A 12,765-nucleotide genomic window follows, 5' to 3' on the forward strand; every position below is an offset into this window, starting at 1 on the left:
TCCTTTCCTCCTGGGTTGTGACCTGGAAGTAAGAATGCCCTCCTCTTAAAAGTTCCATCCATGCTTGCTGAAGCCGCAATAATTATAAGCAGCTCTTAGCTGATGCCACATGCATTTTTTAAAACCTGCACATTGAATGGAAAGATACATTTAACGTCCTGACTAGTTTGGACACGGGTGGCACTGTGGTCTAAACTACTGAGCCTAGGGCTTGCCGATCAGAAGGTTGGCGGTTCAGATCCCCGCGATGGGGTGAGCTCCCGTTGCTCGGTCCCTGCTCCTGCCAACCTAGCAGTTCAAAAGCACATCAAAGTGCAAGTAGATAAATAGGTACTGCTCCCACGGGAAGGTAAACGGTATTTCCGTGCACTGCTCTGGTTTCGCCAGAAGCGGCTTAGTCATGCTGGCCACATGACCCGGGAAAACTGCGGACAAATGTCGGCTCCCTCGGCCAGTGAAGTGAGATGAGCGCTGCAACCCCAGAATCGTTTGCGACTGGACTTAACTGTCAGGGGTCCTTTACCTAGTTTGGACTGCAGACTCTGCTTACTAGATAAATTAGAGGTGGGGATCCTCAAGTTCAGGGGCCAAAGGTATTGCTCCAAGCTTCTCTATCTGGCCCTCAGGATTTTATCCACCCTCTTCCCCTCATCAGCCCTGCTTCATGCCCTCCTTCCATGCTTTCCCCTGGCTGTAGCACATCCTTGAACTCTGGTAGTGATTTCTACTTGTCTGGATGGAAAATAGAGGAGGATGTGCAACTGTTTGCAGAAACAAGCACACTGCACAAAGGTAAAATTTAATTTGTTGTTTCACCCACTTTTGCCTCTGGCCCCCCGCAACAGTGACATATGGCCCTCCAAAGGTTGTCCAGAAAAGACAGTGACCCTTAGGCTAAAGGAGGCTCTCCACCTCTATGATAAATGTAGTGGTAGCTTTTCTTGACATCAGGCTTGGTTGTGCCTGCCCACAAACAGTTTCAGAAGGCAAGCTGCTCTGTCCCCCAATTAATTGTTATAAACACACACACCACGTAATATATATAAATTACTGCATATGGAATTGTTTTAACTGTTTTTACATATGTAACCGTTTTAGTGGTGCAGTAAAAAAAACTGCTTGCACATTTGCAAAGCTAAACAGGGTCCGGTCCGATTTCAAATTGGATAGGGGATGGAGTTTCCTGCATTGCAGGGGGTGGACTAGATGACCCTTGGGGTCCCTTCCAGCTCTATAATTTTGTGATTCTGATATGCTATTGCTATATTTTAAATAGCTCTGGAATGCCTCATGGGAAGTGAGACATTCATGAAATAAATAAACGTGACTCTCCTCTTTAACCTCGTCATGGCAGAGTACCTCACGCAGTGGTGGAGAGATGCTGGATAAGGAAGTAAACTTTCAGACATTTCCCCTTCTAGCATTTTGCACACAAGGGACAATTCAGAACCTTGGTTTGTTCCAAGAGAGAACGGAGGATCAAACTGAAGAGGGAGTAACAGCATTTAATTATCCTTAGAGATATTCAAAGAAGAGTGAACTCAAGAACAGTTCATGCTAATGTTGAACAAAGCAGAAGCTCTTCCACCTCTAAGTAGAAGTCAAAAGAAGTGTGGTGGATCCTTAGAGACTAACCACTCAATTGTGAATTTAGCTTTTGCAGGCAATTGCTAATCATGATTAACATCTGCATCATCCCATGAATGCAAAGAGCGCACTTGGACAACAGGACTTCCCCCTATTCCTTCCCCCTGCCCCCGTGTGCTCCCTAAACATGTTCTGGCTTTCCCCCCAAGTCTCAGGAGCAGATCTGGGGAGGGCTGCAGAACACATGCAGGAAAAGCAGGGGTAGTCCAATTGCACAAGTGGAAATCTTTGCATGGATGGGACAGTTACTTAGCCCTACACTGGATACAAGCCCCAGTCTCTTAGCCATGACACTATAGCATGCATGATGTAGGATTCATAGAGGTATGCTCTTTCTGCTAACATGCATACAGTGGTGCCTCGCAAGACGAAATTAATCCGTTCCGTGAGGCTCTTCGTATAGCGGTTTTTTCGTCTTGCGAAGCAAGCCCATTGACAGCTTAGTGGATTAGCGCTATTAGCGGCTTTTAGCGGATCAGCTGATAAGCGGCTTATCAGCGGATCAGCTGATAAGCGGCTTAGGGCTTAGGAAAAGGGGGAAAAACCCCGCAGGAACTCGCAAGACATTTTCGTCTTGCGAAGCAAGCCCATAGGGAAATTCGTTTTGCGAAGCGCCTCCAAAACGGAAAACCCTTTCGTCTAGCGGGTTTTCCGTCTTGCGAGGCGTTCGTCTTGCGGGGCACCACTGTATTCCTCTGGAGTTCATCTACACAGAAAACTGAGGTGCACTCTGGGTTCTTGCTGGCAGAAGTGTACATAAGGGAGTCACTCAAGTCTAAACAGTACAGAAGCGAAGTGCTTACTTGGATGTACCCTGTTCAGTTTATATGAACACAGCAACAAACAATCGGACAGGGGGCTCAACCAGCCCAAAATGAGAGATTGAATCTGGGGTCTTCAGCATGTAAAGCACACATTTGACCACTGAGCTGCAGGCCTTGCCCTAAAGGGAAATAGGAAATCACCTTGTACCGCGTCAGATCATTTGTCCAGCTACCTCAGTATTGGATTTTTTTGATTGGCAGAAACTCTCTAGGCTCAGGCAGAAGTATTTTGTATCACTTGCTACCTGACCCTTTTATTAACTAGAGATACCAGGTGTTGAACCTTCTGGGTCCTGAGTTATGGTGCCTCCCTGAGCATGAGTAATGGGCTCTTGTGTAAGTTTTAAGCAGTGGTTTCAGAGGGGACCATTTCCCAGCTTTACCTGCAGATGCCTAGGACTGAGACTGGGTTCTTCTACATGCACAGCATGCTGTCTACCATTGGGTTATGGACTTTTTCAGTAGCAATGGCCATATCTTTTGCAGCAATAGGGGAAAACCTATCAAGAAAAGCAGTATCAGCATAATTAAATGGCCTTGCATTGCTCCAGGCTACTTCGAGCTAGAAGTAATAAATTTGAGGCTTGCAAATGTAAAACTGAGTGGTATATTGTAAATGGGAACCACTCTGAAGTTATCATTTAAATAAAACTAGCTGTCAGTAAGCATACCTAAAGGCACAACTGCAGAATGTGGTGATTGACAAGATACGCAGAATGGTTTAAGGATATTTCTGGGATAAGCCCAGTAGTACCAGAGCCTTGGGAGAAGTAGTCTGGAAATGAATGGAAGAGTGCTGTCACAACTCACAAACAATACTTTTCAATCAGCTATTATACAGTAATGGAAGAAACACTTTTTTAAAAAGTAATAAATGTGCAAGCATTTCTCTTAGGTATCTTCCCCCAATAATTTCCCATTTGAGGAGTGTGGTGGAGTCTCCTTCTTTGGGGGTCTTTAAGCAGAGGCTTGACAACCATATGTCAGGAGTGCTCTGATGGTGTTTCCTGCTTGGCAGGGGATTGGACTCGATGGCCCTTGTGGTCTCTTCCAACTCTATGATTCTATGAGATTCTATGATTCTATGAGGTGCAATGGGAAAAACACCTGCCCGTTTAGTTCCCATTTATAGAACTTTGCATTCTCCATGGCTGCATGTAACGGGACAAACTATAAGTGTCTAGAAGTGTGCATGCACACGAAAGCTCATACCTAGAACTAACTCAGTTGGTCTTTAAGGTGCTACTGGAAGGAATTTTTTTTATTTTGTTTTGACCATGGCAGACCAACACGGCTACCTATCTGTAACTGGGACAAACTATAGGTCTTGAATAACAAGCATTGAGCAGAGGGGCAGGGTGGAAATATGAATGAATGAATGAAACCTTTGGGACAGAAGCAGAGCTTGTGGTTCTCCAGATGTTGTTGAACTGCAACTTACATCATCCCCAACCATTGTGCTGGCTGGGGCTGATGGCGGTTGAAGTCCAACAACATCTGGAGAGCCACACTCCTCCACTTTGCATACTCCATTACTCCCTTGTGCATCCATCCATTGATGGTGTCATTTCAACCCCATATGACATATGCACAGACCCCAGTTCCCTCCATTCCTAGTTTAGTATTATAGCACACAGCTGGAAGCACAGAAAATGTTCAAGAAACATTTCTGATACTACCCTTGCTTGGTAGTGGTGGGGGCCATGTTGCTGGCAATCATATGCTGAAGTTTTGGATTTCTCCACTGTTTTGTATGGGCAGAGGTGAGAGCTGGTGGAGGAGGGAAAAAAGCTTTGAAAGGAAACAGGAAATTCAATTTCCAGACATTACAAGGGACAATTTGTAACTTAGTGTTCTTCTACTGAGTATGCCCAGGATCTCATTGTTCCCCTTTCATGTCAGTCACAGTAGTGACTTTCTTCATTAGCAAAGAACAATGGGGGGCAAGAGAAGGCTGGTTTCTCACTACACAGTTGGGCAGAATATTGCCTGTGGACTATATTTGTATCTTCAGCTCTCTGAGTGTATACACTGGGCTAAAAAGAAAATCAAATCAAACTGGGAACCAGGTGGCACATCCAAAATCCTGGCAAAATCCATATGGCAATGCTAATTTCAATGCAAATAAGTGGCTCCCAACCCTCTGTTTGCCTTGTAACATTAATACAGGGGCATAGTAACTCCCTGACTTCAAGCACAAAGTCTGGAAATAGGCCTGGCTAGGAGAGGGAGAAGGATAACTATCCCTCCCATTTCCTGTCAATTTTCACCCAGAAATGACTCTCCCAATCTCCACATTTGTATTGCCTCAACAAACTTGGATCTAGGAAAATGGGTTGAGGTGACATCAAGTTGTAAACTAACTCTGATTTGTGAACTGACGGGAATCTGAAACCACAGTTCAATCTTAGGTCGTTTCAAAATCATGATACTTGCAACAAATCACAGTTTACGTAGTTCAGATGTCACAGAGGACTGTGGTTAATTCTAAAGCTACTGGTCTCCCCCTTGCATATGTGGGGAAGAGGAGAGAGCTTGCAAGCACAAGGCATGTGCAAGCTCGTCTTTAAAGTGCTAACATATGGTTGAGCATTATGTCCAAACTGAGCCATGATGTGCTTGCTGCATGGCCAGAACGGAGGCAGAAGCTAAACATTTCCCCTGCCCTCACTATTTACAGTAATGGTGGTTTTCTGTTTTTCACAGCAGTTAAAAGAGTTAACTAGAAAGACAGACCATATATGGGGTGGGGAGCATAAAGTTTAAATGCCCTAGAGTTTTAATAATCTCATGTAAGTGATGCAGCATGAGCAATGATGAACAATTGGAAGTTCAGTGTCAGGGTACACAGTCGGAGTGAGTTGGTTCACATTAAAGGAGAAAAATGAAATAGTCAGAAATGGTCGACTCCATCAATACAGATAAATAGCTCGGAGCCTTTAGGGGAAAAGGTGTCAAAGCAAGATGTGCCTGTCACTTGGTGAAAAGCATTAAGGAGAATCAAATCATCACATCTAGGTGTTGCCAAACATAAGAAATAGGCAGGCAAAGACTTGGGGACAGCTCCAGTTATTAAAGAAAGGGTGGGCTAACAGACATTTGTCCCTATTTTTTTGCATATATAGGAAGTAATATTAGGAGAGGGTGAGAACTGTAAGCAGAAACCTCAGAATTACCAGAGAATTAAAAAGTTGACAAGTAATTAAATGACCACGAGGAGATCTTAAGGCTTCGGTTAGCAGATATTGGCGTCATCTATCCAATTTCAGTGAAATATACCCGTATATAATGGTGGACAGAGCTGTGGTCATTGCTATAAGCTGAAGCCAAGCTAGTCAAGACACCTTGGAACAGATTTGGACTGTCTCAGTTCCTCTAGATGGTGCTACTGTTAACCAGTTTTAAGCCTCTTGATTTCTGCTTACCGACAGTTGGCACTAAAATAAATAAATAAATAAATAAAGTAAAATAAACCCCTATTTCTTGTCCAGAGCAGAGTCATCTTTGTCTGATTAGATGACTTTATTTCAATCTAGAAATAAGATCTGCTACAGCTAATGTCAAATCAGTCTACTTGGTATCATTGCGAATTTAGGGAGAGATTTGTTTTAAGGCAGAGAAAATACAAATTGTGGCAAGGCATTCTGTGAGCTCTTAAAGAGGAAGCAGGGAGCTGAAAGCAGATTACTTGGGGCAGGTACTTCGCTGGATGATAACAGCTGAATTAGCATTTTATTTTTTAGTCAAATACAAACTATCTCTACAGGAACAGCTGCTAAACTATCTGCAAGGTTCAAAGAGTAATATAATAATAATTATTATTTTTTTCTTCACTGGCACATCCTTTAGATTCCTGTGTAAGCCTCTTAGGAAAGGCTATGCCAGCTGGTAAAGAATGAAGATTATAATGTACTCAAAAGCACAGAGGCAGAGTAGTGAAGGCATTCAAAGTTGGGAGCTTCCCCCCTCCCCGCCCCCATTTGTGCAGAGTAAGACTAATGCTTGAAAGGGTTAAGGCGAGGGAGGAAATTGTGCAACTTGCAGAACAGGTGTCCTTGTTGAAAACCCAAGGACGGGGAGATTGCTAATCCTGTATTCCACAGCATGATCAAATCACCAAGCAACAGATATAAATAAAAAAAGGCAGGAAATGAGGAATTTAGATATAAGTGTGTCAGCGAGAAAATGAAGATTCATTGTGAAGAGGCTGGGGAGAAAAGAAGAAAAAGGAACGATATGACAGAAGGCACAATTGACAAACAAAAATATTGGAGAGACAATCTTGGCAAAAAGGCAGACAAAAGGCAGCAGCATCTACATTGAACACAGCCCTGTGTTATTATTGTTATTTTACACACACTCCTTTGCATTAGAAAAAAAGATGAGGTTTTCCTCTCTAGGTTTGCTTTGTCATAAATGTGAGCAAGAACTAAACCAAAATAATAAAGCTGCAATGAAAATGAAGCCAGCTTCACTTTGTTTACTTCGTCACTGGGAGGAAAGTAAATTTGCTTTGTGGGAGCAGCAGCACCTGTTCCAAAGCACATAAACCTCTCTGGCTTTGATACTTCAAGAGTATGCAGCCATTTAGCAGCCTGCAAAAAACTTAACCCTCTGTGTGCTGAACAGTTTGTAGCAGTTTCCTGGTTTAGTGCACATCAAAATAATACGTATCTAACACCCAGCCAGCTGTAGGGAAATATTAAGCGGCCTGGCTTGCCAAGTTGCAGACTAATCATGGCTGCAAGAGGAAAGAGAGAACTCTATGGACTTTCCCTTTGTTAGCCTGTAGACAGTGAACAATGTGAATAGTGCACTGCAGAGTGAAATTTATAGGGGGCTGCCATGCCAAATGAAATTGTGCTGATGAAAAATCAGCTGACATCCAATATGCATGACTCGACAAGACACCAGCTCTAGTCTTCTGCGTTCCAAGCCCTGGGTTCCTGACCACTTGTCTTTTTCTATCTTCATGACAATTAAGCAGAATTTCTACGACTGCTAATCCAGCAAACTAGGTACAATAAATTAGCAATTAATCTGCAAAGATTGCTCAGGTGATTAAACTTGTAGTGATTAAACTACAAACAAATAAAACTCAAAATAAATTTATAAAAGCAGAAACCCAGCTGCTGAAACCAGCTGCTTCCAAAGGAAGTTCTTAAAACTGTTTTATATCAAGCCTTCCTAAACAAATGGATAATAGTTCAAGGTCTCTTCACTTATAAGGAAGCCCGTTCGCCTGATCAGCTGAGGTTGGGTTTACCCATGTGGCAAGTTCTCTGCTCACATGGCAAGAAAACAATTGACAGCTGCATGAAAAGCTACTTCATACTGAGCCAGACCACTGGCCCATGTATGGCACTATCATCTACTGGCAGTAGCTCTCAAAGGTCTCAGGTCTTCCATCTTTGTTACTATTTTATCACATTTTATCCCACCCTTCCTCCACAGAGTTCAGGGTGACATGAATGTCCTGCTTTTATCCTAATAACATTCCTGCAAGGAAGGTTTGATTGAATAAAGGCCCCAGGTTACCGAATAAGCTTCAGGGCAAGAGCAGTTACAGGAACAGAGTATGACCAATGCTCCAACTTCTACAACACACTGCCTCTGGCTCCTTTTAACTGGAGATGTGGGGACTGAACCTGGGATCTTCTGCATGCAAAGCACAACCTATGCTGTGATCAGTTGAGCTGTGTGGTTATTGCATGTTACCATATGATGGACATGGTTGTGTGAATCAGGCCTTGGACAAAACAAAGCAAGCCAGTGACTGCTCTGATTCCCAGCATGAGATGAAGAAGATCAAACAAACTCCCGGAAGAGTGATCTCAGGGAGACATCCCATGAAAATAAGGAGATTGCCCACCTCCCACTAGTCATCAGCATCCCTTGCCACTCCAGCAAGGGCTGTGTGCATTTCCAGTGACTATGGAATTGCAGGCAAACACTATGACTCCCAGCCCTACCAATAATCCCCTCTCCACAAAAATGCAAAGGGGTTGGGAGGTGCCAGGCTGAAGCTTGTATCTTGCCAACTTACAGAGATCCAACTATGAAATATATTCCTAGTCACAAACTCCTTTGTAACCAAGCTCATTGGTTAAGAAAGTCCAGAAAGGACTCTCAGTGTTTTGCCATCCTGCAAAAAGGAAAGCATTCTGAACAAGCACGTGCTCTTTTTGTGGTTGGGAATTCTGCACAAGCATACGCATGGAAGATGGAGCAAGCGAACCAACGGATTCAAATTACCATATTTTTTGCTCCATAAGACACACCTAGTTTTTAGAGGGGGAATGCAAGGAAAAAAGTATTTTTAAAGGGAGCGCTGAGCAGAGCCTGTATACATCCCAGGCTCTGCTCAGCGCTCCCTTTCACGAGCCGCGTGGAGCGTGTGTGCGGTGCTTGCAGGCTTTTCCCGCCTGCCTCCTGCCTGCATTCGCTCCATAAGACGCACACACATTTCCCTTTACCTTTTAGGAGGGAAAAAGTGCGTCTTATAGAGTGAAAAATACGGTACAAGAAAGGAGATTCTAACTAAACATTACTAAGAACATTGTAACAGTAAGAGCTGTTTGGCGGTGGAATGGACTACTGCAGAAGATGGCAGACTCTTGTTCACTGGAGGTTTTAAAGCGTATGTCAGAGATTATGTAATTCTGATTCCTGCATTGCAGGGGGTTGGACTACATGACCCTTGGGGTCCCTTCCAACTCCATTTTCAAATTATTATCTTTGTATGCCACCTCTCATCCAAAGATCCCAGGGTGGGTCATAACAGAAAAACAATTCTGTGACTTTATGGAGAGAGCACATGCATGCTTAGAAGGGTTTCTTTTGCGGACAAGCACAGAATGTATGGACAGGATGGTGGTGACCTATACCTTGCCTGGGGACAGTGTGTACAGCACCACTCTTTCCATGTGAACTTAATTGTGTGGAGGGAATAATGTTGAATTAGGGATAGGATGAAGGGATCAAATGTCAGATGCTAATCCCAGACAAATCAAAAGCAAAGCCATCCAGGAACTAATCTATTATTCCTTCAACACAATCCAGATCTCAGTGTGCCAAAAGCAGAGATCAACCGCACTGCAGAAATATGGCCACGGAGTATATAGCTCTATATGACTTTAGCAAAAGAAGCAAGACAGACTAAAAGAGGGAATATATACAATACATTCATAACTTTTACATGTGCTACTGTAAAACATGCACGTAAGATTGTTTTAGGGACTTAGACTGTGCCTCTGAAATGCTTAGTAACTACCATCTGCCATGTCTGAAGCAGCTTTTACAGCTTTTTAAAATTGTTTCGAAGCAGGTAAAAGGCATCTGCTTTCATGTAGCCTTTTATGCTTTCTTACTCTTCAAAAACCACTTTTCCTTGGACTATGCGCAATCTCTCCCGCCAGCAGATGGCACGGGAATCTGTGGTCCTCTATAAGTTGATGGACTACAACTCTGAAAATGGGGGGGGGGGGTAATGGAAGTCACAGTCCAACAACCTTTGCTAGGTCACATTTTCCCCACCCCATTTCCTTCTAGCACGTTCAAGAATGAAACATCCAATAATTATTTTAGAAATTCACCAGACCCGGTGCAATATGAGCTTTGCTTTAGTCTCTTTTCCTGCTTTGCTGATGTGCATTTCATATGACCATGGGAAGGGGTTGCAATTAGGAATCTGATAAAGGATTTATCCCCTGAAATGAGGTTCTCTCTGGTGTTTATAAGGTTATCAAGTTTCTAGTACTGTATCAAAGGGTCTAGTGCCAAGGCATCAGTAAGCGGGGAGGCTAGCCCTACGCTGCTCTACACAAATAATTATCTGCACACAGGCGAAGAGTAATGGAGTAATCATCAATGCTCCATTCAAGTGAGCTATAAAAGTGCAGAAAGTTAGAAAACTACATCAGAATTAAAAAAGAAAGACATTGGCCTCATTAAAGTTAAACATATTCATGGTACTTGTCACCTACGCAAAACAATATAAAATGCAGAACCATTTTCAAACACATTTTAATTTAAATTGGTTTCTCCACCTGCTTCTCCTTTCGTAGATCTAACCACCTGGAACTCTTCCAGTAGGAGGATCTAAACTGTCAGGAAGTATTTGAGTCTCGTATGCCTGCTCTTTTTCTTTTGGCAGGCTTAAGTTCAGTGCAACCACCAGAGAGCACAAAAGTTGTCATTAAGGACAGTTGGTCTCTGAAACTAAATGGATGAAATTACCAATTAGAGATTTTCAGCCCAGAAATGCTGCTACCCATATCCATGGGGTGAGTGGAAGATTTCTCAAATAATCTGACTTCAGATATTAAGAGTCTCTAGCCTTGTTCAAAGCCTAAGCACAACTGGTGCATAGAGACAGTAGCTTCAGGGATAGGCAACGTGGTGCCCTTTAGATGTTGTTGGACTACCACTTTCATCAGCCCCTGTTAGTATGGCCAGTAGTCAGAGATGATGAGAGAAGCTGTAGTTCAGCTGGAAGGTACCATGCTGCTACTCCTGCCATAGCTTATGTCCTCTCAAAATTACGAATAAGCAAAACTAGGAAAAATACATTTAGATGATAATCACAACATGGTAATATGAAATAGATACAAAGTCATTCACTGCAAAGCAGGTGGGTGGAGATGGGCCTATTTCTCTGCACTAGTCATCCCTTCATCTTTGCACTTCCAGTAGCAGTTACTGGGGTGAGCATCGGAGGTCTTTGAAACTTGAAGGAGAAACACTCCCACAGACTGCTGTGATCTACTGGGTATATAAGGGATATATACTATATTTACTGATGTTTGCAATACCCTGAGTTTTAGTTGTTTTTTAGGCAAGCTTTTGTTGAAGTCCTAGCTTTGAAGAAGAAAAGGTAAATTGGTAATTTATTGTTAAAGAACACCTTGTATTTTTATGCATTGAACCGCCCTGAGATCTACGGATGAAGGGCGGTTATAGCAATTTAGTAAATAAAAAATAAAATAAACCAAAGCAAAATCGAACTAGATTTTTTTCTTTCAAAAAAGAAAAGAAAAGCATGGCATCATCAAGAAAAACAAACATACTAACTTTCAGCGGTAAGGTGGACAAGGAATTTACCTGTTTTTGTTCTTCTCCTAAACTGTCCCACATCGATGCAACAATTTTTGATACATCCCCAAAGGTAGCGTTGGGGTTTTGTCCTTTGATAGCGGCTTGTGTATCTCTGAAAAACAGGGCATAAGCTGACACTGGCTTCTGGGGTTCATTGGGATCCTTCTTTTTCTTCTTCTTTTGGTTTTTGGGCTTTTTGCCCAAATCTGTTAGTGGTCTCTTCTCTCCAGTTACCTGTCAAAAGTCAAGACGGAATTGTTAATTATCACCATTCAGTTCAGTCCTGGTTCAGATTAAAAATTCAAGACAACTTGGAATGATAGGGAAGGTAGCCAACAACTCAAGAAAACTAAGAACCCTTATAAGTAGCCTTCCGTATAGTTGCTTGTGATCTTCCGTTCTTAAGGAAGTATGATGCCACTGAGTCAAGATAGGCCCATGATTCCTTTTATAGATGCTCCATTCACAATTCTGAATTTGTGACATTTTTACTATCCCATACTTGATCTTTATACAAATTACTGCAAGTAGTTCTGAGTGCCACCACTTTTGCTGTTATGCTAAGGGTAGGTTCACACATGCATGAGTATTATTTGATTTATTGTGCAGCAGCTGGATTTATGAATTTGCTTCATTGGAATGTCCTTATGGTTCATGTGGCATAAGATAATAATATCCCTCTTCAGGTACCCTACAGCTGACTTTAGGAAATATGGGAGGGCAGTGGGGACCACCAAACTAGCTCCAACCCCCAGTCACCATTTTAAAGTGGGGAGTCTGCTGTACCCATAGAAACTCCCCATGTGTTTTAGAACCTGGGAAAACTAGGAAAACAATGAGCAGGGGAAGCTCCCTATTACTTCAGGTGTTCCTCTTTCAATTCATGGAGGGTAACCAGGACAGAAGTGGGTGTGTAGCTCTTCCCTACTGCCCCTCTCATACATTTACTTGACTTTAGATGCAGAACATCTGAAAAGGGCTAATATAAACATTCTTTCTGAACAGTTTGGTCAGGGATGGCTCATTCATATACATAAGCCATAATTTAATGGCTGGAAGAAGCGGACCATTTGGATCCCTTCCAGTCAGGATTCAGGACTCATCATGGGACTGAAGCAGCCTTGGTGAGAGCTGTTTCCTAGTTCTGCTGGATCTCTCAGCGGCTTTTGATACCACCGACCATAACATCCTTCTGGAC

The 12,765-nt window shown here is 42.8% G+C and overlaps 1 protein-coding gene across 7 annotated transcripts in view; it reads right to left on the minus strand.

Annotated features, from left to right (window-relative positions):
• TOX2 (TOX high mobility group box family member 2) overlaps nt 1–12,765 on the minus strand; it is a 269,513-nt gene that overhangs the window by 26,733 nt on the left and 230,015 nt on the right. For all 7 annotated transcript variants that reach the window (XM_081866796.1, XM_081866793.1, XM_081866798.1 and 4 more), the window contains one exon: nt 11,574–11,801. In XM_081866796.1, coding sequence (XP_081722922.1) covers nt 11,574–11,801 — 228 coding nt within the window. The remainder of the gene's footprint in view (nt 1–11,573; nt 11,802–12,765) is intronic.

The sequence above is a fragment of the Podarcis erhardii genome, assembly GCF_964252035.2.
Source record: "Podarcis erhardii genome assembly, chromosome: 6".
NCBI lineage: Eukaryota > Metazoa > Chordata > Lepidosauria > Squamata > Lacertidae > Podarcis > Podarcis erhardii.